General features: G+C 39.9%; 2 protein-coding genes across 3 annotated transcripts in view; both read right to left on the reverse strand.

The window, feature by feature from the left end:
* The window catches only part of TMEM181 (transmembrane protein 181), a 42,611-nt gene extending 35,007 nt beyond the window's left edge, over positions 1-7,604 (reverse strand). The window contains exon 1 of one of the 2 annotated variants that reach the window (XM_087718230.1): positions 7,261-7,604. In XM_087718230.1, the coding sequence (XP_087574356.1) occupies positions 7,261-7,391 (131 nt within the window). In that variant the 5' untranslated portion in view covers positions 7,392-7,604. Of the gene's footprint in view, positions 1-1,003; positions 1,128-7,260 lie in introns of those variants that run through there. The other variant, XM_087718231.1, reaches the window with a different exon arrangement.
* Positions 7,605-20,321: 12,717 nt separating this feature from the next.
* Positions 20,322-26,866, reverse strand: part of TULP4 (TUB like protein 4) — a 64,471-nt gene continuing 57,926 nt past the window's right edge. Inside the window, exons 13-14 of the mRNA XM_014057588.2 lie at positions 23,400-26,026; positions 20,322-21,489 (exon numbers count right to left, since the gene is read on the reverse strand). Of these exons, the coding sequence (XP_013913063.2) occupies positions 21,373-21,489; positions 23,400-26,026 (2,744 nt within the window). The 3' untranslated portion in view covers positions 20,322-21,372. The remainder of the gene's footprint in view (positions 21,490-23,399; positions 26,027-26,866) is intronic.

Raw genomic sequence — 26,866 nt, forward strand, 5'->3', positions numbered from 1 at the left:
AAGCATCCACAATTTTAATAAAGACATAAACACAGCTGCTCACAGGTTAAGTCCCTTCCTCCCACGTCAGCAATAGAGAGAGAGAGGAAGAGATCTTTCCTGGGGCCTTGCTTCTAAAATTAAAGTTGACACACCTCATAACTCCCAGTGAAATTACATCTCTTGACTTGGCAACTCTTATCCCAATTATAAATCAACAAATTACAGACCGTTTTACATAAGACAAGCTATTGCTTTCTGATTATCTTATCACATAAGTTCTGCTTATCTGTGACTGATTAAGCTATGGCTCCATTCAAATCTTTTATGGAAGTCGAAAACAAGGCTATTTTTCATCAGCTAAATCAGGGGTCCCCAAACTTGGCAACTTTAAGATTTGTGGACTTCAACTGCCAGAATTCCACAAGTCTTAAAGTTGCCAAGTTTGAAGACCTCTGAGCTAAATCAACTTTTTTTCAACCCGGTGCTCTCCAAAGGCATACTATATAGATAAGCATTTTTTTTCAACGTCAGTCGCTTTAAAACGAGTGAACTTCAACTCCCAGAACTCCCCAACCAGCATGAGGCATTCTGGGAGTTGAAGTCCACATGTCTTAAAAGTTGCTGAGGTTGAGAAACACTGTTCCAGCATCGATTAGGATCGCCGAACAATCTGGACAGTATCACAAAGAGGGAAGATTGGACCGGAGCTACCAAACTGCTCTTAACGACCCTTGGTCTGAGCTTAATTTCCTCAACCTCGGAACCGGCCACGAAATCCGGCCGGTATATTTGCAACGTAACCGGAGCACATCAGGCGAGGAAAGGGTTTTGCAAAGTCTGGCCTGAATTACATACAGTAGGATGGGAGCAAAGTTGCTAAGCGAGAGCCACGCAGAGTTGCGGACGCATCTGCAAAACGCCCCCTCTTTCCTCCCCTTGACTACATCGCCCTCCCCCCTCGGAGCTTCCCTGGGAAGCCCCCGTTGCGTTCTTAAGCGCAGCCCCCACCCCTCTAACTTACATCTCCATGTCCAGGCTGCGCATGCGCACCAAGGCTCCTTCACCTTGCCAGCATCTCGCCTTCAGTCCAGGAGCCGCTCCACTGCCACCTGGCCCGGTGGCAGCACCGCCCGCCAGCTGCTCCTACCGCTTCCGCGTGCGTCAGCGGCGCCCCAGCCCTCCTCCCGGCTGAAGGGACAGGGCGGAAAGAGCCCCACCCAGCCGCTCTTTGGGAGGAAGGGTGGGGGGAGCAGCTGCGCGCTGTCAGGAAAGATTTCCATCGCTGCCCCAGCCGGCAATAAGAAAACCTCTAAGGAGGGACTAGGACGGAAAGAATGGCTGAACCAGGCTCAGGAATCCTCGTTTCTGAGGCTCCTCCTGCTTCTTTGCCTTTAAAAAGATAAAAAATCTCCCTCAAGTTGGTGCGAAATTCTGGCGGCTGATGGTCTTTTAGTTATTCTGAAGGAAGTTATTCTGTCTTCCTTGACAATCAGAGACTTCACACACTAAATCCAAAAGAAATGATCCAGAATAACAGCAGAGTTGGGAGGGACCTTGGAGGTCCACCTCCCCCCCTCCCTGCTGAAGCAAGAGAATCTACACCATTCTGCACAAATGGTTGCCCAGTCATTCTTTAAAAAAAAAAAAAACCTCCAGTTTTTTTAAGCACCCACAACTTCTGGAGGCAAGCCATTCGTTCCACTGGATAATGGTTCTTCACTGTCGGGAAATGTCTCCTTAGTTCTAGGTTGCTTCTCTCCACAAGATAATTGATTTGATTGACTAATTTTATTGATTAGATGCTATTAAATAGGTGCCAGTTCTTAACCAGATTTTGTCCATGACATTCTGTACCCAACCTACTCCTTCAGCACTTCGAATGGCACACCCATTGCTCCTGAGTCCATCCAACCTGGTGTAGGCCATCCTTTTTTTTTTTTTGCCCCTTCCATCTTTCTCCTCATTACACTCTACTTCTCAAGAGAGCTGAATTTTTGTATGAAATGTCCAAAGAATGATAAATTGAGGATGTCCATTTGTGTCTCTCTTTATTGATTTGTCCTCTGACCCACTTGCCTGTTGTGTTGACTATTTTTGGTATTCTCGGGGTTTTCCAACACCAAAGCTCCAAAGCATTGATGCTTTTTCAAATTCTGACTTGTGCTTCACAGGGGAAACAATTCCCTGCATGTTACTGATCTTTGTAGCTATAGATACATCCCTCATTCACTAATGTTGTCTCTAAGGTGTTACAGTTGGATTGCTTCTGTTTGTTTTGTTTTTGTTTCTTTATGTTAGTCTGTGACTGCAATAAAGATCATACTCATCTATATAGCTTTTCCAAGACCTTCTTGGCTATTCAATTGGTTTTATCCCAGTCCACTATTCCATCTTGTTTGAAGGCTTTCATCATTGTTCCGCTGTGAAAGAAGTTCCCTATCGATAACCTCAATGATTACAGACCTGTGGAACTCACTGCTATCATCATCAAGTGCTTTGAGAAATTGGTCTGCCGGCACATCATTTCTGGTCTTCCGTATGCATTTAATAAACACCAGTTTGCATACAGAGCAAATAAATGTACAGTGGATGCTATAGCCATCACTCTTCACACTGCTCTGACCCATTTGGAACAGTGGGGGGGCTATATGAGGATGCTTTTTGTAGATTTTAGCTCTGCATTTAACACAATTCTTCCACATAGACTAGTGTCTAAACTTATGGATCTTGGGCTTTCTTATTCAATCTGCCTTTGGATTATGGATTTCCTGTCTGGCTGTTCTCAGAGGGTCAGATTATGTAATCATATCTCTTCAGCCCTTATTGTTAACACTAGTACATCACAGCGTTGCGTGTTGAGTCCCTTACCCTATGCTCTTTATTGTACATGACTGCAGATGATAAAACAGTAGTGGGACTCATCTCTAGGAGGGATGTGTCTGCCTATTAAGATGAGGTGGACCAGTTGCTTTCTTGGTGTGGAGACAATAACTTGGTCCTTAACACCAATAAGACCAAGGAGCGTATAGTGGACTATAGAAGGAATAGATAAGACATCTAGCCCTTGCTTATCAATGGAGACCAAGTGGAGCAAGTGGCAAGTTTTAAGTTTCTGGATGTTATCATAAAAGAGGATCTGACCTGGGATGCTCACATTGCAGCACTGGTCAAAAGGGCCCAGCACAGATTATACTACCTGAGACTTCTCAGGAAACAACAACACTGACAAACTGTTGGTGACCTTCTACTGCTGCACCATAGAGAGTTTTACTGCACCTGTGTATGGTTTGCCAATTGCACAGTGGCAAATAAGACAGCGCTCCAGAGGTTAACATCATTGCCCAGAGGATCATTGGTTGTCCTCTGCCCTCTTTGGAAGAGTTTTATAGCTCCCGCTGCCTTAAGAAAACATTCAAAACATTCTTAAAAATCCATCTCATCCTGGGTATCCTTTTTTTGAACTATTATCATCTGGCTGACAGTACAGGATAATAAAAACAAGGACAAATAGGCTGGAAAACAGATGCTATCCCAGAGCAGTAGCTCTATTGAATTCTACTATACAGTGCAATATTAATGCAATATCAGGGGTTTCAATTCAATTGTATAGAATTTGAAGGATGTGTGGTTTTGTTTTATTTTTATTTTTTAATGTATAATGTACACTGAAGTTGGCACTTAATTTTGTTGTATGAGGTGCAATGAAAATAAAGTAAACTAATTAAAGTGTCAACCTGCAGTATATTTCCTGATTGCTGGTTCTTTTACTCTTAATACCCAGTCATAAAAACCAGATGTTAAGGACCATATCAGCATCTTCATTCTCAATTCTAGGGCTGGTTTCTTTTAATTTTGTCATTAGTCTGACCTTATTTAATCTTATTCAGTTTTTTGACTGTGTACCTTGATTTTTATCACAAGAGGTTCATTTGCATTTTTTCCAACAATTAGAGCAGTATCACCACCATAGTGCATGTTACTTAAGTTTCCTCTTCTAAGTTTAAAATTATGCTTCTTCCAGTTTTGATTATATGCCATCAAGTCATTGTTGTCTCTTTAAAACAATAGATTTTTTTCATATCTTCCACCATACATTCATTACCTTGCCACTGATTGTCCTCTTCTTCTCTTTCCTTCCACCTTTCCAACATTACAGCCTTCTCCAAAGAAATAGACCTCAATAATTATTTAACTTTTTTTTCCTTTTTATAACCCTGTAGTCCCTTAATTTGGAATAGAGTAAGGGCGACTGGATGTAACTGAACGTTCTCTGGCCAGATGCCCTTCCTGGTGCCTTTATTAAGTATAGAATGTTGAATAAATTAGGGGCTGGATATACCCTTGTCTTAATCTTTTGTCACCTGGAGCCCATCTCTATTGCCAGGTTCTGTATATAGCATGGTTTCTGTTGTGTCTGAGATTTTGAAATTAAATATTTTGGGATTCTTATTTTCCTAAAGACTTTCCACAACTTCACATGGTCAACACAATCAAAGGCCTTTCTATAATCAAGAAAATCAACTTTAATAACAATACCAATAGCATTTGGGCTTATATACTGATCCATTGTGCTTTACAGCATCTCTGGGTGATTTACCATGTAAGAATTATTTGCATATTCTTCCCCATAATCTGGCTCCTCATTTTTCTGACCTCAGAATGATGGAAGGCTGAATCAAACTTGAGCCCTGTCAGAATCAAACTCCAGATTGTAGGCTAAATTTGCCTGCAGTACTGCACTTTAACCACTGTGTCATCATGCCTCTTTAACATTAACTTTTAACATTAAACATTAGCTTCTTTTGGGCATTCTTTCTTTCTTTCCTTATTTATTTTATTTTATCATAAAATTTATTGGCTGCCCATCTTGCCATAGGGTAACTCTGGGTGGCTTACACTCATAAAAATATGTCAATACATGTGCAATTAAAACATAAATAATTAAAATCAAACCTAAGGATGCATGGGGAGAATGGAGGTGGAGTGGGGGGATTTGGGATCTGTTGTTATCTAGCATGCATGAGCTATATCTGTTTCCTCAATGCTTTCAAAAACTAGCTTGAACCTCTGGCGTTGCCCTCTCTGTAGGACTCTAATCTGTCTCAGATAATTCTAAACATTATTTTGCTGGCATGTAAAATTAAAGATATTTTGTTGTAACTTGTACTCTGCTAAGTCTCATTTCTTTATCTGGAATTTCTAGAGTGTCCTCTTTCAATCTCTTGCCACTGTTGGTTTATATGAATATGGCTTAGAATGTTACATGTACTACCTTTAGATTTTGTAAACTATGATTTCTGTTTATCACAGTGTGTGAAATATGTCAGTGGAGGTTATTTAATAAACCATAATTAAGCTAAAGTTTAGTGCAATTGTAGACTTGTTCCATGTCTCTAATGTGTGAAAACCTCCCATGTTTTCACTCCTGATGATTTAATGGTAATGTAAATCAACTCTAAAGGAAAGCTAAAATTGCTGTTATTGAGATGGGCTATAATAACAGATCCTTGCAATCTTGATTGTGTTGTATCTCCTCTCCTTCTTATGCTTCAATGAATCTTGATAATATTCAGAAGTTTGAACTATTTCTGAATAGTATAAAGTCTTAAAATATGGTTCAGGCTCTTTTGCCTAGGACATGGTTCTTGCGTATTTCTTACTCTCTGCAATAACTGACTAAAATAATTGATTTTGAATAAACTGAAAGAAAGTAAGTAGATTCTTTAGGGACTAGATGACTTATCGGACGTCTGTTCTCAAAAAGTAAGATGTGCAGTATTGCATACATTTGTATACTTAGTTGAGGGGAGGCTGAGGTGCCAATTTCCTTTTTCATCTCAAGCACAACAAGCAGCAAATTACTTTGGGTGCAGCTACATCTCTAGAAAATATTACTATACTTTGGCCAACATTAGTACTCAGCCAATACAGAAGTTCGTTGTATTAACATTCTCAAGACTGAGCATTGTGGGGGTGGGTAGATTCTTTCTTTAAAATATTACAGTGTGATCCTTTTTAGAAAAAAAAAGGATCAGGGTTTCACTGATTGGAGAAATCAAGACTAATAGATGAGTCCAGGGCACAGTTAAATCTATATCAATAAATATATTTATAAATAAATGTTAACATTAAAAGTTTATTATAGGGTAATATAAGCTAAATTTTATTTTAAGGTATTATGATTAAGCATAAAAATAACTATTGATTCACTTGTAGTCCCCACCAAGAGTATTATTAATGCATTTGGTTATTAGAGATTTTGTCCAATGGAAATGGAACTTTGTCTCCAAATCAAATATTCCTTCCCTGGATGTCAGTGAGAGAGCAAAGAGGAAGAGAGAACTTTTATCTCCATCATGACACCTTGGAAACTTTTGGATAAGGCTGATAAGGTATATATGTATGTATGTATGTATGTATGTATGTATACATACATACATACATACATACATACATACATACATATGAAAGTGCTTACTGGGATACATTTGTATAGTAGGTAAGTGGCATGGGCAATTCTAGTTTTCCTGTATCATTTTCTGTCACATAATTTCTATGCACCTATTGGGAAGTTAAACCCCAGCTTCAAGAATGCACATTCCTTCAGAATAGACAAGCACAGACAGAACTCTAACCTGGGGTTATCATCCAAACATTTTAGATAAGGAACATATTTTTCAATCACCATCAAGGTTCAAGAAATCTAAGAAAGCCTTCCCTTTTTAGGGAATATTTTAAATCTTCAGTGAAAATAAATTAACTCAGCAGGGAGAAATCGGAGCTCTTTCCTGACAGCCATTTTGTAATGAAAGGGAATTTTTTTCATGATACTATAACCCAAAGCGGCTTTTCTAAGATTGACATGAGGACATTGTTGCAGGCGCCATCTCCCACTCACCCCCATCCTGACCAAGGAGGGAAGGCTATGCAGAATGAGAAAAGCTCCCTGAGCATACGATCTCACCTAAATTGCTCATTGATGCTTGAGAAGCTCGCTAATGTCACACTAGTCAATTCCTCCTGGACCTTGAATAGAAGAGCCTTTTCCCACAGGACCATCTGCTCATGCACACAATCCTCTTAGGGAACAATAAAAAAACCTCCTCTTCTCTGCCTGGCCTTTACTAAAATGGTGCACCCCAGATGGGTGGAATGTGGGGAGTGAGTGGCCCACCCATCTGGCGCCCTAATATTTTCCCTAAGCTTCTTTTGCCTCCCTTCCAGGATGATTCGGGGATGCAGTTTGCCCAGCACCGTTCCCTCGCCCTCTCCTCTTACCTGTAGTAACGATCATCCTTGTAAGGAGTGAGATCTTCTTTGATCTCCTTATAGGTCTCTTTGATCCTTTGGTAAATGTGCTTGAGCTCTCCGCAGAGCGGGTTTTCAAAAGCGGGATAATCGGCCTCCATTCCGCACCCTGATATTAGAAAGCTCTCCTGCCCCAGCCCCTTGACGTCGGCCCCTTCCTTCGCTCAGCCATGAAGACTCCTTATTCCTGTGCCCGCAAAGCTTTCGGGGCTGCCGACAGGGCCATCGAAGGCCACAGAGACGATCCGGGAAACTAGCGCTGGAATAAATCCGCCTCCCTTGTGCTTCTCCCTCTGCCTCGGTCGCTCCTTCTCACCAAGTACAGCGCCGCCCCTGGCGCGGAAAGGAGTTTCGCGGAAAGCCGATGCTCGGCCTGCACTATCTCTGGGCGCTGGGGGAAGAGGGACTTTTGAAAGAGAGACAAATGGAAACAAGGCTGACAAAGGCCTCGAAAACTGAACCGAGAAAATTATGCTAACCTTTCGCTCTTTCTTTCAAGCTTTGGAAGCCTTAGGATTCCCGAACTTGGCAGAATTATGGGGGAGGGAAATCAGCACCAAGGATAGCGCCGAGGAATCCTGTCTCAGCGCGGACGCAACGGACCTTCCTGGGCGTTAAGAGTCAAGGGGAGGACGCCCTTGTCCGTCCCCCCCCCCCCCCAATCCCTTGAAACCCAGCCACACTAGAATTAATCTCCCATCGCAGCCTTTTCAGTTGGTTGTTGATGTTTTCCTGTTTGTTCTTCAGTCCTTGCTTGTTTTACACAAAGAAATGTAGTTTGTGCTGTTACTGTTACTGGGTTAGTGCCTTCCTGCAGTTTTCCAGAATTTAGGTGGAAAAGACTGCAACTCAGTTGCTGACTAGGGTTGACAGATTAATTAGCTATGTAACTTTAAACAGAGCTCTTCGTAATGACCTGAGCTAAGAATCTCCCTCTCCACCTCTCTCCAACAATAATTTATAACCTTTCTGAGGCGAGTGCTGTAATCTTATTAGTAATATAATAATACTATAATCTTATTACTAATAATAATTATTAGTAATCACCCACCTCCTGCTCATTGTCTTCCATCATTCTATTTCATTTAACTCGCCAAACACAATTGGTTTTGGGGTTGGGATTGGTTTGTTTTAGATTTTCTCATATCTCATATCTAAAATATAGAAGCTTTTTCGGCCAATTGTTGCTTCAAAGAAGTGTACGGGTGCACTTTTAAGTCAGTCTGTTAACTGCCTGGACAAGTCTCTGCAGTTTTCTTAGCAAGATTTTTGAACTGGTTTGCCATCACTTTAAATCATCTTGCTTGTCCAGCTTGAATTAGCTCATCTGATGTGTTTCTCCCCCTTTGGGAAAAAAAAAGATCATATGTCATATCAATACACCTGTATGGCTCTATTCTTCTTTATAAGATCTTATAGAAAAATTTATTCCATAAGGAATTAGTGTCATGGCTCAGTTTGTTTTCACATTCATTTGCAGTACTTCCACTAATATTTTACAATATGTAGACCATAGAACAGTGATGGTGAACCTTTTCAGCACTAAGTGCCAAAAAGGAAGTGAGCGCATGCGCCTGTGGCATAAAGTGTCAAAAAGGAAGCACTTCACGCGGGTGGGCGCACTTTGTGTGGGCACATTCACTTATCTGGGCCGTCACGAAGAAGAGGAGCTGCCCAGGGAGCATGCAGGTGCCAGAAACTGTACTTCCGGTTTCCAACACGCACTTGTGTGTGCCAGCCAGCAAGTCTTCCAGTTACTGCTGCGCATGCACACACATTGATCAGCTGGCTGGTGCACATGCTCACACTGGAAAACAGAAAACCAGATCTTCCGATTTCCAGCACTACCGCACGCACAAAGGCCAGCTGATCATCGCGTGCACATGCGCGTCAGGAACCCAGAAGAGGAACAGGCAATGCTGTGGATGCCAGATGACATGGCTCCATGTGCCACTTTGGGTACGCTTGCCATAGGTTTGCCCTCCTGGCCATAGAGTATGTATGCATTTTACAAGAAATTATTTGCTCTTCAGCTGCTCTTCCCCTGCAACTCTAAACAGCCCAAAGGATGTTTTATCTATAAATGCCATATTTTGACAAATGGCCAGTTGTCTCTGAACCTTACTGTCTATTGGACAGAATTCCTGAATATGGTTCTGTTGCTCTAGAAACCCATTTGTAAAGGAATCCAATATAATTTTTCAGTATTGTTATCTCTTAACATCATTTCTTTTTAATAGATCACCTCTGATTAGTCCTTAGTATCACTACCCTGGCTATTTATTTTCCTGTAATTTATAATCTAAATAATTTATTTTCTTAAAATCATTTTTGATTCTCGTATTTTGTTGTCGTATTCATTGACATTTTAAAATGTCTTTTCTTGACATTTGTTGCTTGACATGGGAAGTGAGTGTTCTATAATTATATCTTTTGGGATCTTTCCATAACTCCCTGATTTCCTTTTGCATGTATACTGAATGTGCTATGTGGATTTTATTTTTTGAGTGTTAATGCATTACAGGTCACATCTATAGCTGGCGCATCTATTCTTTATTGATCTGAATTTCATCCATATATTTGACAGCTGTGATTCACAGTTGTTCCACAATCTGCATCTTGCAGTGTTATATATGAACGGACTGCACTTTTTCATCTTACATTTCCTATCACAGGTAGATTGACTTAGGATTGCCATAGAGCCCAAAATTTCCACTGCTAGGCAAAACAGATGTTAATTGAGTTTTGTCTCATTTTATGACCTTTCTTGCCACAGTTAAGGGAATTCCCACAATTGTTAAGTTAGTATCATGGTTGTTAAGTAAATCTGGATTTCTCATTGACTTTGCTTATCAGAAGGTTGCAAAAGTGGATCACAGGGCCTTGGGAACATGGCAACCATCATAAACACATGACAGTTGCCAAGTGTCCAAATTTTGATTACATGACCATGGGGATGCTGCAACAGTTATAAGTGTGAAAAAAAGATCATGTTTTTTTTTCTGTGTTGTCATAATTTCAAATGGTCACTAAATGAATGGTTTGTGTAAGTGGTGGACTACGTGTACACAGTTGTGAATCTGGTGATGTATAACTTGCTTGCTGTACATCACCATTGAATGCTGCTGTCATCGTTCCAAGTATCATGCAGAATTACCGTATTTATCGGCGTATAACACGCACCGGCGTATAACACGCATTCCCCATTTTAACACAAAAATTTGAGTAAAAATTTTTTTCATTAAAAATAAATGACTTGGAAGCTCGGAACTTAATGTTGGATTAAAATTTATAACATTAGAACATGAATTACTTCCCCACCCTCTTCTGTCACATCATTTTCCCCCCTCTGATCCCCCTGTACCACCTAATCCCCCCCCCAGATCCACCTGTACAACCTAATCCCCCTGTACCACATAGTCCTGATACCACCTGTACCATATAACCCCACCCCCCATATCACATACTCTTTCCCCCTGCGCCACATAACAAGCCCCCCCCACATAAACCCCTATTTCTATATGTTTTTGTTTTCACCACAGTACCTGGCCTGTGTCGCTAGCAGACTCAGGTTACTCTTTAATTGCGCTGACGAGTAACGTCCTCAGCGTAACGTCAGGGACGTCACTCGTCAGAAGTACGGTGGCCTCGGAGGGTCCTGAGGAGCAGCCTTTAAAACAGCAGCGCGGGCGGCTGCGGACTCACAGCTGATTGGGAGAATGCCGGCGCGTACACTTGGGACCAGAGAGCAGGCGGGCGGGAAGGTAAGCACCCGCAATGATGGAGAAAAAATACAGGCAGCGGGCGGCTCTCTGGCCGCTGCAAGCCGCTGCTGCTAGGATGGGGTTAAATCAGGCAGCGGGCGGCTCTCCAGCCGCCGCTTGTTCAATGATGGGGTTAAAGCGAACAGCAGGTGGCTGGAGAGCTGCCGCCACTGCTGCAAGGTAGGGGTTATATCAGGCAGGGTAGCTGGAGAGCCGCCGACGCTGCCATGAAATGGATGCTGCACTTCTATGAGTATCATGGGCGCCGGTGAATCAGCTGGAGCAGGCAGTTTGGGACCCGGCGTATAACACGCAGTATCGGCGTATAACACGCAGGCAGGGTTTAAGCTTGCAATTTTAGTTTTAAAACTGCGTGTTATACGCCGATAAATACAGTAAATCAGAGTCCAAGGCAAAAGGATCCTTAAAGTTCCAATTTAATAAATCAGACATCTTGGTACATCTGTGGAATCCCAATTCTGGAAGTTACCTAGGATTCCCACCCAGTTGAAAGTTCATGATCTTGTCCCCACACCCACAAATCCATCACATGGTCCAATCTTCTTCTTCCACGCTGGCATCTCCACCTGGCTGGTTCCAGTCAGGTGTCAAGGTGCAGAGACAAAGAATAACCTTGAGCTTCTAGAAAGGAATTTTTTGTTTTGAAAACAACATATTCCACCTCTTGCTATTCCCCCCCTTAATGAAAAGGCATACTAAAGATGAAGCTAGAAGAGAGAGTGCGGCAGGCCAAAGATTCTTAAAGGAACCGCTGCAGGCCTGACAGCTGCACAAAGAACAGGTTTTCATGCATATTGCCAGGCCACTTTAATTTCTAATGCAAAATGTCCAATCATTTTTATTATATGTATTCCTAACTGTATTGATTATATTCCTATTAAATTTTGCATTTTAGAAATCTTTTGATCATACATTAATTAAAGGTGAAGTTACCATCTGTCCTTTACAAGTAGTCCTCAACTTATGACCACAATTGAGCCCCACATTTATGTTGCTGAGAAATTTGTTAAATGAGCTTTATCCCATTTTACGACTGTTCTTGACACATTTGTGAAGTGAATCACTGCAGTTCTTAAATTAGTAACATGGTTGTTAAGTGAATCTGGTTTTCCTCCCATTCACTTTGCTTGTTAGAAGGTTGCAGGTAGTGATCACATAACTCCAGGACACCGCAACCATTATAAATGTGTCAGTTGCAAGCATCCGAATGTAAATCACATGGCTATGGTGATGCTGCAAGGGTCATAAGTGTGAAAAAAAAATCACTTTTTTTTCAGCGCTGTTGTAATTTCGGTTACTAAATTGTTAAGTCAAGAATTACCTGTAATCCATCTTATCTTTTTTATAATATTGCATAGTATTTATTTTTGTATTGCTTTATTAGTTTTGTTTTTTTCATAGATATTCTTAACTGCCATCTTTTCAATGCCAGTTGCCAAGAGTCTTTGTTTGATTGCAATGGCGTAGAAATGTTGGAGTTTAGTTATAACAAAACTTACTTAGAAAGAAAATCTGCTACAAAAAATATTATTTTTCCCTTAGAATAGTTTCTAGAAGTTTTACTTCTGACAAGTCCTGAAAGAAAATGTTTATTATTACTTACAAGTTTTTTTTGAAATTGTAGTCTTAGATATGCTTGAATTATACAATAATTTGCCTCTTTTGAACAATACCCATTGCAAATACGTTTTGAAGAAATTGCGATATTATTTGAACATGTTGAAATTTGGAAACAAGGAATCTCTTTGTCCAAGTCCATCACAAATACTTTCACTTTTCATATTTATTATTTGGGCTTTTTGCGATATTCTTAGATTTAATTCAGGATTGGATTCCCTTCTTGGTCCTATTTTTGGTGAGAAAATCAAATAAAGTCAGCATTTGTGTTAGGGCTTTTTATATCACAAACAAAACATACAAAGTGATCCTTTGCTTGCTATTGATTTTTTAGGAGTAGGTGTCAAGTTTCAATTCCTTGACATTAAACCTGATTTTAAAAGAAGGAATATAGAATTAATATTGGCTTAGGAGCTAAGAATTTGCGGGGTTACAACTCTCTGTAAGAGAAGGAAACTGGCTGTTATCCAAAATTTGATTATGACAAATTATCATTATAAAATTTCTAAGTTGAAATTTTGCAGGAGTGTCATTATGTCTGACCAGCGGGGAGGTTAGAATGGGCCATGGAAGTCCATTTAAGTCATTAGGAGTAATTAGCTAGTATAAATATTCAAACTTTTCAGTCCAACTTAAAGCATTGGAAGATGAAGATAAGTTGCTCAATAAGAGGCAAAACCACATCAGAGATTCTCTAGCTTGCAAAAAATTTAATAAGCAACACCTGGACAATTCTTACAGTTTCAAATCATCAAGGATATTAGGGCCACCAATCCAATCTCAATCATGTAGACAGTCAAAAGTTGGAACAAATCACATTATTGAAGGGAAACCACTTAATGCTTTCTAGGTACCTTCTCCACAATCTATTACACAGAGCACATAACAGGAGAGGCAAATCAGGGCACAGTTCATAATTACAATGAAAATCAGATCTGAATGGAAGTTTTTTTTCAAAAAATGAACCAATTATTTCAAAGGGCCATTAAAAATATCATAGGTGCAGCAATCAGAGAAATGTATCGATTTCTCTGCAGAACTGAGAGTTTCATGCAAGTTACGCATGTTTAAGAAACTTACATTATCCAAGCACATACTTTTGTAAAAACATGGAGAAAACTGAACCCCAAGATGAAGCAAAACAAAGAAAAAAACCCACAAAACTCCTCTTCCTCAAATAACAACACAAAAAGAAACAAAGCAGATAAATTCAAAAACATTTATCAAAATTAAAGTACCCGAATTATGCATTTTTATTAACAAATGCATTTTTCAATAAAGACCACAGTGCGTCAACCAAACTATATCCCCATGCATTTCTGTAATACAAAAGTTGTATCTACAGAGAACAGCAAGTTTTAAAAATTCTTCACCACAAAGAAGAGGGGAAGAACAAATCTGGGGAGAGGGTGGACACAAAGTGGAGAGAGAGAAAGAGAGCAAGAGAGAGAGAGAGAGGATAATTTGAAGAGCCTCCTAACTCTTCAATATATTTCAGTCAGGGGTCAGTTGCATATAATGTATTTGTTTAGAAAACTCAAACTGTATCTATATTTAGACCTGAATCAGATTCTATTCCCTCTGTACTCCTGTATTATTTGGAAATAGTAGGCAATAAAGACCCACAACTGCAACATGGAAAGCTGTCATTAAAATTACCTGTTTTAATGGTTCAGTTTTTCCAATTGTATTTTTAAACATTTGACTTGAAAAATTCTTGTTACACCATTGAATTTCTAACTAGCTCTATCGCTATAACAAGCAGGGACCATCAGCTGAATTTCACTGGCTGCTTCTTAGTTTTGAGTGCCCGCTGGATAGAAGTTTTGCTACAAGCAGGAAAGACAATTGTAGTAGTACATTGGTCCTAAAAAGCTGGAAGGAACAGAAGAATGGTTGGAAGCTAACAACCATTTCTCTTGTCTATCGTATTCCTTTCTCTCACAGTAGTCACCTAATACAAAAACTGATTCTGATGTTATTTTCTTTCTTTAAATTTATAGATACATATGAGAGCTGGGTTTTTTTTAATGTGTGCAACCAAACACTGTGAACAGAACAGACAAAATACTCTGCTGCTTCACTTGTCTATGATTACCTGCCATGCCATTAAAAGATTAGCCAACAAAGGTTTATATTTACATAAATAGTGGAAAAAATCTTGATAGAGAAAATGAGCAATGGCCAACCATGCAGGCATGTTACATTATGCCTAAATCTCCCTAGGTAATTGGCAAAGGTGACCATTAATTGCATGCTTGATAATTATCTCACTGCTGGAATGATTCAATCAAGTTTAAAGGCCCCAAAATCCCAAAGAATATCTTGTATATGCAGGTCTTGATTATCAAAGAAGGAACAAGCAAAGGCCACAAGTCTTAATGTATATTTTACCGGTGCAGGATATTACAAATACTTTCTCTGAAGGGGGCAGGATTTATTTATTTTATACTTTATGTGTATCCTTTCTTATTCAAAATCCACATAGTACAGCATAAGATTATTATCTAGGCAGGATTTTATTCAGCCATGCTTAGAGGTATTAATGTTTGTGTCAAGTGCCTTCAAAATGTACCGAGCCAGCTTGCTAGTCAATCTGATGAGAGGTTTTATTGTAACACTACCATAACTCATTACTATAAATAAAATGACTCAAAATCACTTAATTTTGAATAAAGTTTTGAATCCAGTGGTGCATAGAACTACCAAAGTTACTCAAAGATGCCTAAGAGTTAAGCTTAGTGCTGAAGGATCTCCTCTACTATAGTATTTCTTTACCAATACTCCATTTTAAGTTTAAGTTATTTGGTCTTTCCAGTTTCACAAACACAACAAAAACAATCGCACCAAAATACTTCTAATTTTTGTACATTTTCAAAAGACTTCCTTCCAATAAAATATTTGTGGTAAAACTCAAGATTCTATATTCTCATGGAAATGTATAAATACTATATAAAATATATGAAAAAGATATTTTTCAGCTTTTTTAACCCCGCCTTTATTATTTGTATAAATAACCCAAGATGGCAAACATATCTAATATTCCTTCCTCCTTCTATTTTCCCCATAACAACTCTGTGAGGAGAGTTGGACTGTGAGAATGTGTGACTGGCCCTAAGTCACCCAGCCGGCTTTCATGCCTCATACAAGACTAAAACTCACAGTCTCCTGGTTTCCAATCTGGTGCCTTATCCACTAGACAAAATAAAGTGGAGGAAATAATATTAGATAGAGTTAAAAAGAAATTATAAGGCTTGTATCAGTCCAATAAAAAAATGGAATGCCTTGTATAAACCTGTGTTCCTTTTCAGCTACTTTATATGTAGTGTCAAACCATTACTGTTAATAATTTATTTTGCAGTCATTGTTGTTTTTGGTTTTCTTTCTTAAACATCAACTCATAGAACACTTAACATTCCTGCATTTGCTTTTCTTTATTCATTTGGGATGGGAGTTCGGGGTTTCCAGAAATTAGATTGGATCATAGTTAAGATGTTCAGGACTCATTATTTAGTTAAAACAAAGTAGTCTGGTGAGCCCTTTTGTCATTCATTAAGTCCTAATGGTCTTATTTATCCATGGCATCATTTCAAGTAGCACTGTAAGTCTGACTAACTAGATTTTGTCCTTCCTATAAGCCCTAAGGGTGATCCTAGTTCAAAATTACTGTGGGACATTAACAAGTGGCTACTATAAGTTATGTAGTATCCAAGATCAGATTTAGAACACTTATCAAGTACTGTGAATGAATGTCAAATCTAATTTGCTGGTCATATCTTAGTCATGTCTAAAGACTGGCATCCAAAAATTGCACATTGGATATCTCCATGAGGAAAGATGAAACAAAGCCAGCCTTGGAAAACCTAGTGCCAAACATTTAAGGAAGATCTTAAGATTATTAATGTCTCTCAGGATGAAGCTAAAGATGCTGCAAACGATCAAAATGGCTGGAAATTAATTAATATCAAATGCTGACAAAAGCTCTGAACATGCCAGTTCTTGTCTCTGGGTTTTGTGTCTGTCTATCTGTCTGTCTGTCTCCATCCTATTTCTAAACCATCCATCTCCCTCAGAGAAGGGCTCTGAGCAGTGTATTTGTTGTATTTTGTATGAAGCTATAGGTTTCCATGATGAAAAGTATATAATACCAAATCCCACAAGTCAAGATATTCAAGAGCCTTCAGAAATGGAGCAGCATATAAAATAATATATACATTATCAAGCTTTATATAAATAAAAACTTTTCCAATTAAGAGTTTCTTTTAGGCCTAAATCCTCAATTTTACACTGTAAACCAAAATATACTGTAATTATATTTGTTCATTAGGCATTTCTTCAAACCATGGAGTGTTGGAGGCATTATCCAAATGCAGCAATGCTGAAGAGATTTCTTAGAGGGGAATGGCCATTATTAGTAAATCCAAATGAGAGGGTGTTCAAAATAGTCTCAAAATATAATGCCAAACTTTACTGCAAATGTCAGTTGTTAAATCTTTCTCAGCAACTTCTTCAGGGGCAAAATCATTATTTCTATACCTTGGCAACTTTAAGATGTGTGAACTTCAGTACCAAGAAATCCCCAGCCAGCATGTTTATTGGAGAATTCTTGAATTCCACATATCATAAAACTGATTAGGTTGGGAGACACTGCCTTAGATGGAGAATATTTAGACATGGAAAGATCTACTAGGAAAAAAAGCTATTTACGCTAATTGGAAAATAGAAAATTGCAGCAGTTTGCTAAAGGAAGATGGCTGAGCAGAAGAAATCAATTTTATTTTTTGGGGTGGCGCTCCCAAAATGTGCAAATAGCCAAAAAAGAGGAGTCTGATTGTTTAGGACAATTAAAACAAAACAGTATGTAACTCGTTTTAGGCATAATGCATTTCATGTACGTGGATCAAAAATCTCTGAGAATCTCTTTCAATGTCACTGCATCTCTGCCCTATCAAAGCTTTTTCCATCTTATTTTTAATCTGTTCAAGTCATCAAAAGTTACCCATCTCTCCTCTGGAATTAGAACTGAGTAAGGATCCAACAAATGAGAGTGGTGGAGGACAGCAAGGAAATGAATTCTGCAGCTTTCCAACTCCTATTCGATCAGGTCTTTCATTCTTAACTGCTAGTCCTGCTTACTGATTGATATGATTTGGATTCCAATAGTGTTGGATACACGACAGGTTTCTGTCTAACCTCTATATCAGTGATGGTGAACCTATGGCACGCATGTCAGAGGTGGCACGTGCACCATCTCCCCAGCTGTTTTGGGTCTTTGCTACGCATGTGCTCGTGTCTCCTGCTGGCCAGCTGGTCTTCGGGTCTCTGCTGCATATGGGGGGGGGAGCATGCACCTGCAGCTTGCAGTTTGGGCACACATGCGCAATTTGGGCACTCAGTGCCTAAAACGTTCACCATCACTGCTCTATATTGTTTATGAGGACTGACTTATTCTCCCCCAAATAGCAGGGGAGGATCCAGTGTTCAAGAAACAAAATTGTTCTTGCACCAAAACTTGTTGCCAAGATGGTATTTTCCTATTAATAAAATGTGTGCTTTGCAATTGGTGTTATTCAGTTATGAATTTAAAAAGATAGACTTTCTACATCAGATATCATAAAATGGTGTCTGGTGGATATAGCAAGAGCTGCATTCTAAAATATTTTTTATATGACTAAGAAGCCTGATGGAAAATCTCTTGTCCAATAACAACCATCATCTGATCTACAAGGCATCTAACAAAAATGTAGCTTTTAGAAAAGACATAAATCCTCTTGATTGGTCAGAACCAGAGTTGCTGTTTCATTCATTTCTTTCTTTTATCAGACTTACTTCTGAGCTTTGAACAACTTGAGACATAACACTGAGCAGGTGAAACCTTTATTCTTCAATAAAGTTATCTCTTTGGATGTTTTGCTCAAAGAATGCAGCTACTCTTGGGTCCCAAAGAGCTGCTTCCCAGAATTAGAGGATCCCTTTCACCAGGGACCTGTAGCAGAAAGAGGAAATGGGCAAATGTTCCTCTGGGTCAAGAAGAAGGGAGAGTCTGAGCCTAAATACCTTTAGTTCCAAGCCAAGAAAAGCCAATTACCTTTGGACAGGAAATTCTAAACAAGAAAGGGAGGAGGGCAAAGCTGTTGGTACATGGCCTGTATCTTGCAGGGAAAGCAAAGGTTGGGGATGCTTTGAATTCACTGTATGGGGACTAGATAACATTTTTGTTCTGCTTCTTTGCCTGATGAATGGTTCCAATAAAGGAATATGCTTATTCCCCCCCCCCATCCTCAAATACCTTTCCCCCAAGGAATTTGCAAATACTATGATTGTCTAGGGCTGAAAAGTACAACATGGGAAGCTACCAATTTATACTTTTGTGTTCTGTGATCATCATCCCATGTGGTCGCATTAAATAGACAATGCAACATCCTAAGAAATGCCCCTTTAGTATAGAACTATTATTTTTGCAACTTTAAGCCTTTTCATTCTAAAATGGAAATAATTGTGGATGAAGCTGCAGAAGCCAGGGATAATGCAAAAAGTGAACAGCAATTTCAGCTCCTCCAAATTACCCATCCCCTACTTATTCCTTTGTTAATAGAATTTGTTTCTACTAAATAATAAAAGAAGTCTACTTATGTACTTATGCTACAAGTGTGCAATTTAAAAAATTTCTAGTTGTGGGAAATATGGGACATAACATTTGGATTATTTATGACCAAACTGGTTGCTGTATGCTTTTCCTTCTAGATAAACCTTCTGCATAAGTTACCAACAAGAAAAACAATGTTGTTTTCCTGAAATCTGCAGCATTTCATGGAAGCTATTTTGATTTGCACACTCAAAGCCAAGAAAATAGAAATCTAATAAGTTCATAAAACAGACATGCATACACCACCACCCCTCTTAAAACCATCTCTTTTGGAACATCTGTCATAGGTTTTGACACATTATAGACAATTTATCAAGGAGAAATAATATCTCTCGCTATCCAAAGTTAAATAAAAATACTATTACATTCTCCCTCTGCTTTGATTTTCAAATAATTTATTGGGGCACTGTCACTCCAATTTATTGCCAAATGGTCATATTCAAATTGGAAAAACAGAGAAAAGGGAAGTTTTCTCCAACTCTGGTTTTATTTTTCAACCACCACAGATTCAGCTGGATATAAACCAGGAACCTTCTGATTTACAATTTAGCAGCCATCCTTAGTGGAATTCATACGGCAAGAATAGCAAAAGAAGAGGAAATTTACTCCAGTGTAATACACTAGCTTTGATCTTATCCTGTTAGATATCAAGTTTTGCCCATAATAAGTTCAATAGTAATAACAATATTGTTTGGATTGTTAATTATCTCAGCTTAATTTCCCCCAGTGAAACTTTAAGATGATCCCTTTCTACAGTTTGCTTATGTGTGTCCATTCTTAAATCTTAGCCAAATGTAGCTAAATCTAGCTACCCTTAGCTAATCTTTGCTAAATGTACCTAACCCCAGTCCAAATGCTGGACCCTGATCCGATTTGGGTTTGCTCAAGACACCAATCTAACCTGTTGCCTATAATTCACAAAAAGTGTTCCAGTTTTTGCCAGTAGTCTTCTGGATTAGTATTACAATGTTGTGGAACTCCAATTGCTCAAAAGTTACATTTTTATTTATTTAGTTTGTAAACATCATTGTTAAGTGAGGACCAGAAGATGTAGCTCTTACTTAAATGCCACACCAAGTCATATGTATCCTACATTCATACAAAAATCAATACAAATATTTCAAAACAACATGTATCTGCATGCCTCATTCCCTGGCCTCCCCCCTCCCACCCCCTAGTTTTTACTGTCTGGTACAGACTCATAATCCAGATCACAGATCACAATGAAAAGGAAGTGGGGGGAGAAAAATCACTAGCTTCTTCAACACAGCATCATTTTCAAACTACCCCCAAAGTAATAGCTTTTCTTTTGAAGAATATTTTAGAAATTAGATATGGATTTCCAACAAATCCCCATAATGCCTACAGAGCTCAGCTATCTGGGAAGAAACACATGTCTTCAAGTATATTATAACCTTCTCGTTCTTTTTTTTTTTTTTTTGCTGTTATAATTGATGTAAATACCAACAAGTCTAAAATGAGGGGCCATGATTTCTCTGTTTTAGAAAGAACAAAACAGCGGGAAAGAAAGGAAGGAAGGAAGGAAGGAGGGAGGGAGGGAGGGAGGGAGGGAGGGGGTTGGGGAGGAAGGAAGGAAGGGAGGGAGGGGGGAGGGAGGGCAATCTTTAAAATCCCTCTATCATCTTACATTAGCTATTTTTTGCAGCAAACACAGAAGAACCATCACAAGTCAAAAGCCACATTTTCCCAGCATAATACCAAATAGATCTCATCCTTCCCTTGCTCCGAAAAATCAGCAAAATATTGATTCAAATAAATTTAACCCCAAACCAAAAGGGTCCTCACCCCGTTTCCCCCAAATGTTTTAAAGTTGATGCCCTCCTTCGGGCACTTGTAGACTTTTCCAGTTGCATTTCCACCTTTCCTCTCAGATTCCTTTGCACAACACTACTAGACTTCCACCCTGACATTTCCTGGGCTGGCCCTTACGAGAAAGCTCCATTGGGTGGGGTGGATTTTTATTTTATTTTATTTTTTGTAATCCTCTCTAGGCTGTTTTTTTTTTTTCTCTTTTCATTTCAGGCGCTGAGTCACATTAGCCAAAGCTACTGCAAAGGCCTGCACTGCTGAAAATGGATATTGAAAGTCCAAGATATAGGCATTGCCATCAATCCGTCCAAACTGCATGACCTGAAAGATTGGGGGAGGGGAAGAGGAGGAGAAGAATAAAATTAGCGGCTGAAGAGAAAGAGTAAATAATAAAACAGATGAATAGAAAGTTAAAGGAAGGAGCTCACAATCCTTTGCCTTCTACCAAGAATTATATTTATGTTTATTTATTAGATTGTTGTTCTGCCTTACCTGGTTTATAAGTAACTTGAGGCAGCAAACATACCTAATGTTCCTTCCTTCTCCTCTTATTCTCAACACCACCCCCCACCCCCAACAACACTATTGGGCTGAGAAAAAGTTATTGGCTCAAATCATCCAGCTGCCTTGGAATAAAGTTCTACTAACATTGCTAAGACTTTCAAAGAGAACGGCAGTCATAGGAGCATTAGGTTCTTCAATGGATTCAAACAACTATTCTGGATTAAACCATGGCCTACTTACGGATTATGTCAACATTGAACTTGCACACACTGCTAAATCATAAAACAGTGTTCACCAATCTCCAGATTGTGGATTTCAGTTCCCAGAATTCCCCAGTCAATGTGACCTTGTGCTAAGAATTCTGGGAGTTGAATTCTACATATCGGGAAGTGGAACAATAGCAGGATTCCCATACCACATTAACCCAAAGTCAACCAAACTGTGTTAGTCATTTTATTTATACTCATTTGTTTTCATTTTAAATCTTGAAGCAATTTACAATAAAGTGTCTTATTTCAGTCGAGTGTGGAACTCATTTTAAAAACCAGAGATTATGATTTCTCTCTTTTTAGAAAACAAAACACTGGCTTAATGTTGAAAACCACTTTGTGTCCGTGTTTAGGTAAGTTCTATTACTTAAAAGTACGTAATACAGAAGCTCTTATAAGTGAAGAAAAACAACAGTCAGAATTTCATATCATACGCTTTCTTTTTAACACTTCTGTTCACACTGTTGTTGTTTTGTAAAAGAAATGTTTATATGCCAGACTGGTGTCAAGCCTTCACTATGTAAATTATGCAATTTGCATCAGTCACATCTTGTGTCCTGTTGAGTTATAGGAAAGCTGTAGACAATTGGCTTTTTAAAGAGACTCCTGGAAGGAGATAAAGTGTAAACTGGGAGTCACCATTATGGGTTGTGATTGGTTGTTTAATATTGCTCAATAATCATAGTTTCCTTTGTAATTGACTTGCTCCTATGAGGGTCTGTTTGTGCATGTGAGGATGTTTTGTTATTTTAATCTACTTACTGGGGGAGAAAGGTTGCTCTTTAGAGGGGAGCAGCAATAAATATGCAATATTATCAATAAATATGACATGAATGAAGCAAATTACATGATTCATGTCATTTGTGTTTATGGTATGATAATGTAAGAGATGTCCAAATTCCTCCCAATGCTTATCATTTCAGTGTGATATTACACACAGACCATACGAGTTTCAAATCATTTGGCTTGGTAATATTTATTATTGCAAATATCCAGGGAAAAATAAGCAGTTATCTTACCTTCCACTCTCTTCCTGGAACAAAACAGATTTATTTTTACATAGTTACAAGCCTTTCAGGATACCCAAAAATTGCAGGTATCTCAAGAACTGTAAAAGTGGGAAATTTGTGGTCTCCAACTATAACTTTTAGTAGCCTTAATTAGCAAGGCTAATCATGAGAAATATCTGAAGTTGAGGTACAGTAACATCTTAAAGAGCTAGAGTTTCCTTAGCCATGTTCCACACTTATTCCCATCAATACTTAAACTCATGTCTAACTTCTGGTACAAATCTCACTCTAGTATCAGCAGTATATCTATGATGTGTGCATGTGAGCGTTTGTGCGTGTCATTCTTTGCAAGGAAATAGGTGAACTGTTCAAGACCAATCATATGAAACTTGCCTTGACATACATGTTAAACAAAAAAAGGTTTTCCATTTTCTCTTGGTTAGCTTACCTGTCTTCCTTCCAGCTCAATCTGGAAATTCTTTGCGGATTCTTGAGTCACCCTCCCTCCAAAGTCCAGCTGATAGACCTGGGTTGCCTCATTCCACAAAGGCTGTTTATTCGCCATCACATAGACAAAGCCCTGGTTTCCCAGCCGCCCATCTTCCTTCTCATTTGCTTTCCGACATTTAAATTCATCCAGTTCACTGGCTGTCCTCAAGTTCCTTTTAGTTTTCCACCCCTTTTTACTCCCTTGGCTCTGATTCATCAGTTCATCCCCGCTAATAAACAATTCGGGCTCACTTTCTGAGCTGTCCTGAAATTCGTTCATCTTGTTCATCTTTTTTGACTTCAGCTGATCTTTCTGACTCTTGAGCTTCTTCTTCTCCCTGCCCAGTCTTGGGCTGGCTATTAGGGAATTGAAGTCAGTCAATGTGGTCCTGGCCTCCTTTTTGACTTTTCCCTCTGTGATAGCCTGCATATTTCCTTCATCCGCCCGGCTATCCAGGCGCTTGCGATTCTTCTTTCCAAACTTGTCTGTCCTCTGAGAAATGGGACTTTCGGTCAAGGAGAGCACTTCTTGGAAGTTATCTGCTGTCTCTGCCATCACATCAGAGCCCACATGACCCGTAGGCTCTACTGGTGGTGGAGACATAATAGATTTGTCCACCACAAGAAGCGCCTTGGGTGGCAGAATGTTCTGGGTATTCTGGACAGAAGGTGGGCATGTGCTATAGGAATTCCATGGATGCAAGGCCATTGGTGGCAGCTGTAAACTTGAACAAGTACTATTTCCAGGATACATGGGAGGCAAAGGGCAATAGGAGAGGTTTGAAGGATAGGCTGGCTGAAGAACAACAGATGGTTCCTGTTGTACCATTTGGGATGAGGCCAGAGCTTCTTTGGGAGAACAGGGGACCTGCATTCCTTGAAGAGGAGGAAGTGGAGGAGGAGGGATACTATAATTTCCCAAATATGGTGCTCCAACACCATAACTCATCTGGAAAGTGGCAGTGGGACTGGTTGGAGATTTGGGAGAAACAAAGGTTGCTCGGGATATATCCAAATGTTGAGCTTGGCCAATGACTAGAGGGTTGGATTTACCAGGATTGGGCAAAGTACTATGAGCTGTCCTTTCTTGAGGAACCCATATCTCCTCGCTCACCATAGGTTCCCACTGATAGGGAGGTGGCCTTTTTACAGCGATGTTAGGTTCTGCCATGGCTACAGGGATGTGGCGTGCTGATTTCTCCACAGGGCAGTGCTGAGAAAGAGCCTCATCCTCCATGAAGGCAGAGTTTACGTAATCGGTCCGCTCCCGAGAATTGTCAAGTGGGTTGAGTAAATTGTAAGAGGATTGGGAGGCCAAAGGCGATGTACTGGCTGAGTGTGCAATGACTGAATTGTGCTGAGAGCTGCTCCCTGTGGTTACATCAGGTCTCATAGTGCTGAGGCCTGATGTGCCGCTGCTTGCGTTGATATTACTGATGTTCCCATTTCCATTGTTTGTGTTGCTGGTGCCATTGTTCGTGTTACTGCTGCACTGGCTGCATGTGTACAGGGCAGTTGGCACTCGCTGCTGGTACTGAGCTCCCACAACATTGCTCTTCAGTTTCAGTGGGAACTGCAACGTGGCTCTCTGGCTGTCCACCAACTGAGCCATTTTCAGGGCTGCTTCCCTACTATTTCTCCGCAGTGTAGCATGGATGATGCTATTGTCCAACCTCTGTGTGATGCTCCGGCCTTGAGCTAGCTGGGCTGCAATCTCTGGATAAGGGGGTGGATCCCCTGTTGGAATGGAGTAACGCGGAACTGTGAGCCTGTTCAAGGTGGCGCTAGTGCATGGCTGCTGAATCTTCTTCTCTGATGAAGTAATCCGTAAAGTGGCAGAACTGCCTGGCCCGGGCAGAGTGTACGTATTCTGGGCACACACCATCCGTGTTCGAGGGCGGCACACCTCCTCGACATTCCCACTGCTGTCGAAAGTGGTGATTCTCTCATAGCCAAGAGGGGTCTGGTAATGGGCTGCTGAGTAGAGTGAGAAATCACCTTTTTTCAAACAGAGATCTACCGGAGGTTGTGGAGGTACTGGAGGAGGTGGCGGTGGTGGAGGCGCTGTGGTAGGAGCCGCAGGTATGGTTCCAGGGTATGGAGGGGGAGGGTTTATTTTGTTCAGTTGAATTTCTTGGGCAGTGCTGAAGACAGCTGTGTCTCCTTCAGCCACCTGGGGGATGGGGCGCAGAGCCTTAGCTTTTTGGAGGTGTTCGTGGTCTCTGTCCCCATCTCTGTGGTCCACAATTGCCATCTGGATGGCATTCTGGGGTGGCAAGGGTAACTGAGGAGGGACCTGGAGGATACGTCCCATTTCTACTCCTCCAAAGATCACTTGGCCAGGGTTAGAGTATCTGCTTGGGATTGGATAATGGACTGCATTATCAGCCACGTGGTCTGCTGTTGCCACAGCTGTTGTCTGATTTGCGAGGACATCCAGTTGCACATTTTGATTAGCTAGCAAAGACTGCACCAACCCTATGCTCTGAGTTGGTGACATTGCTTGTGCTGAACTATGAATAGGAGCAATTGGGATGTTTACGGTGCAAGGTGGATTGTTCTCAGGAACTCCTGATGCTCCAGTCACTGTCATAAAAAACACATTGTATTATATTATGGCATTGAAATGTTTGTTTTCAATAGATACATTAGACTTATAGAATCAGATTTAAAGTATAGTTTACAACAGTGGTGTCAAACTCATGGCCCATGGGCTGGATGTGTCACGTGCTGACCATGCCCACCCCAGTTTAGCAAAGGGGAAAGTTGTGATACATTACGTGACGACAACGTGATGCCACGAGTTTGACACTCCTGGTTTACAGGATCTCTTATCCTTGTAGTATAGCCTTTATTGTCATTGTACAAAATAAATACAACAAAATTGGTTATTGTCATCTCTATAATTCATTTTGCTAATCAACCACTTAGCAAATACTTTGACTTACTCCCCCTTTTAATTTTCATTGTTACTCAAACAAATGCATGTGTGTGGTATTGTCTTGTCAAGAGGAGCAAATCAAATAATTATCAAATATGCTTTTGCATTCGTCCTGCAAAGCATTTTTACCCCTAATCACAACAAATATGGTCTAAAGTGAATCTTGATTGACTGAAATTCTGCTAAACCTTGGTGCTAACTAACTGGTTAAAAAAGGATAATGTGAATTTGCCCCAAGCAGAAGGTTAGACTTGAATATAAATAAATCCTTATTAACAATCACCTACTGTTCTTTTATAGCATGACTAAAGATGAGGAATTTGACTAGAAATGAGTAGTTTCCAGGCTCCAATGAACCATTATGCCAATAAAACAATATACCTTCTCCCCAAAGTCATAAAAGAATGGCTAACTATTTAACAACTCATAAACATAGGAACTAACTTCCTAGTATTCAAACCTTAGACTACAGACATCCATAAAGG

This window comes from Thamnophis sirtalis, unplaced genomic scaffold (assembly GCF_051295495.1).
Source record: "Thamnophis sirtalis isolate CommonGarterSnake01/CBP01778 unplaced genomic scaffold, rThaSir2_p1.2 scaffold_6, whole genome shotgun sequence".
Classification (NCBI taxonomy): domain Eukaryota; kingdom Metazoa; phylum Chordata; class Lepidosauria; order Squamata; family Natricidae; genus Thamnophis; species Thamnophis sirtalis.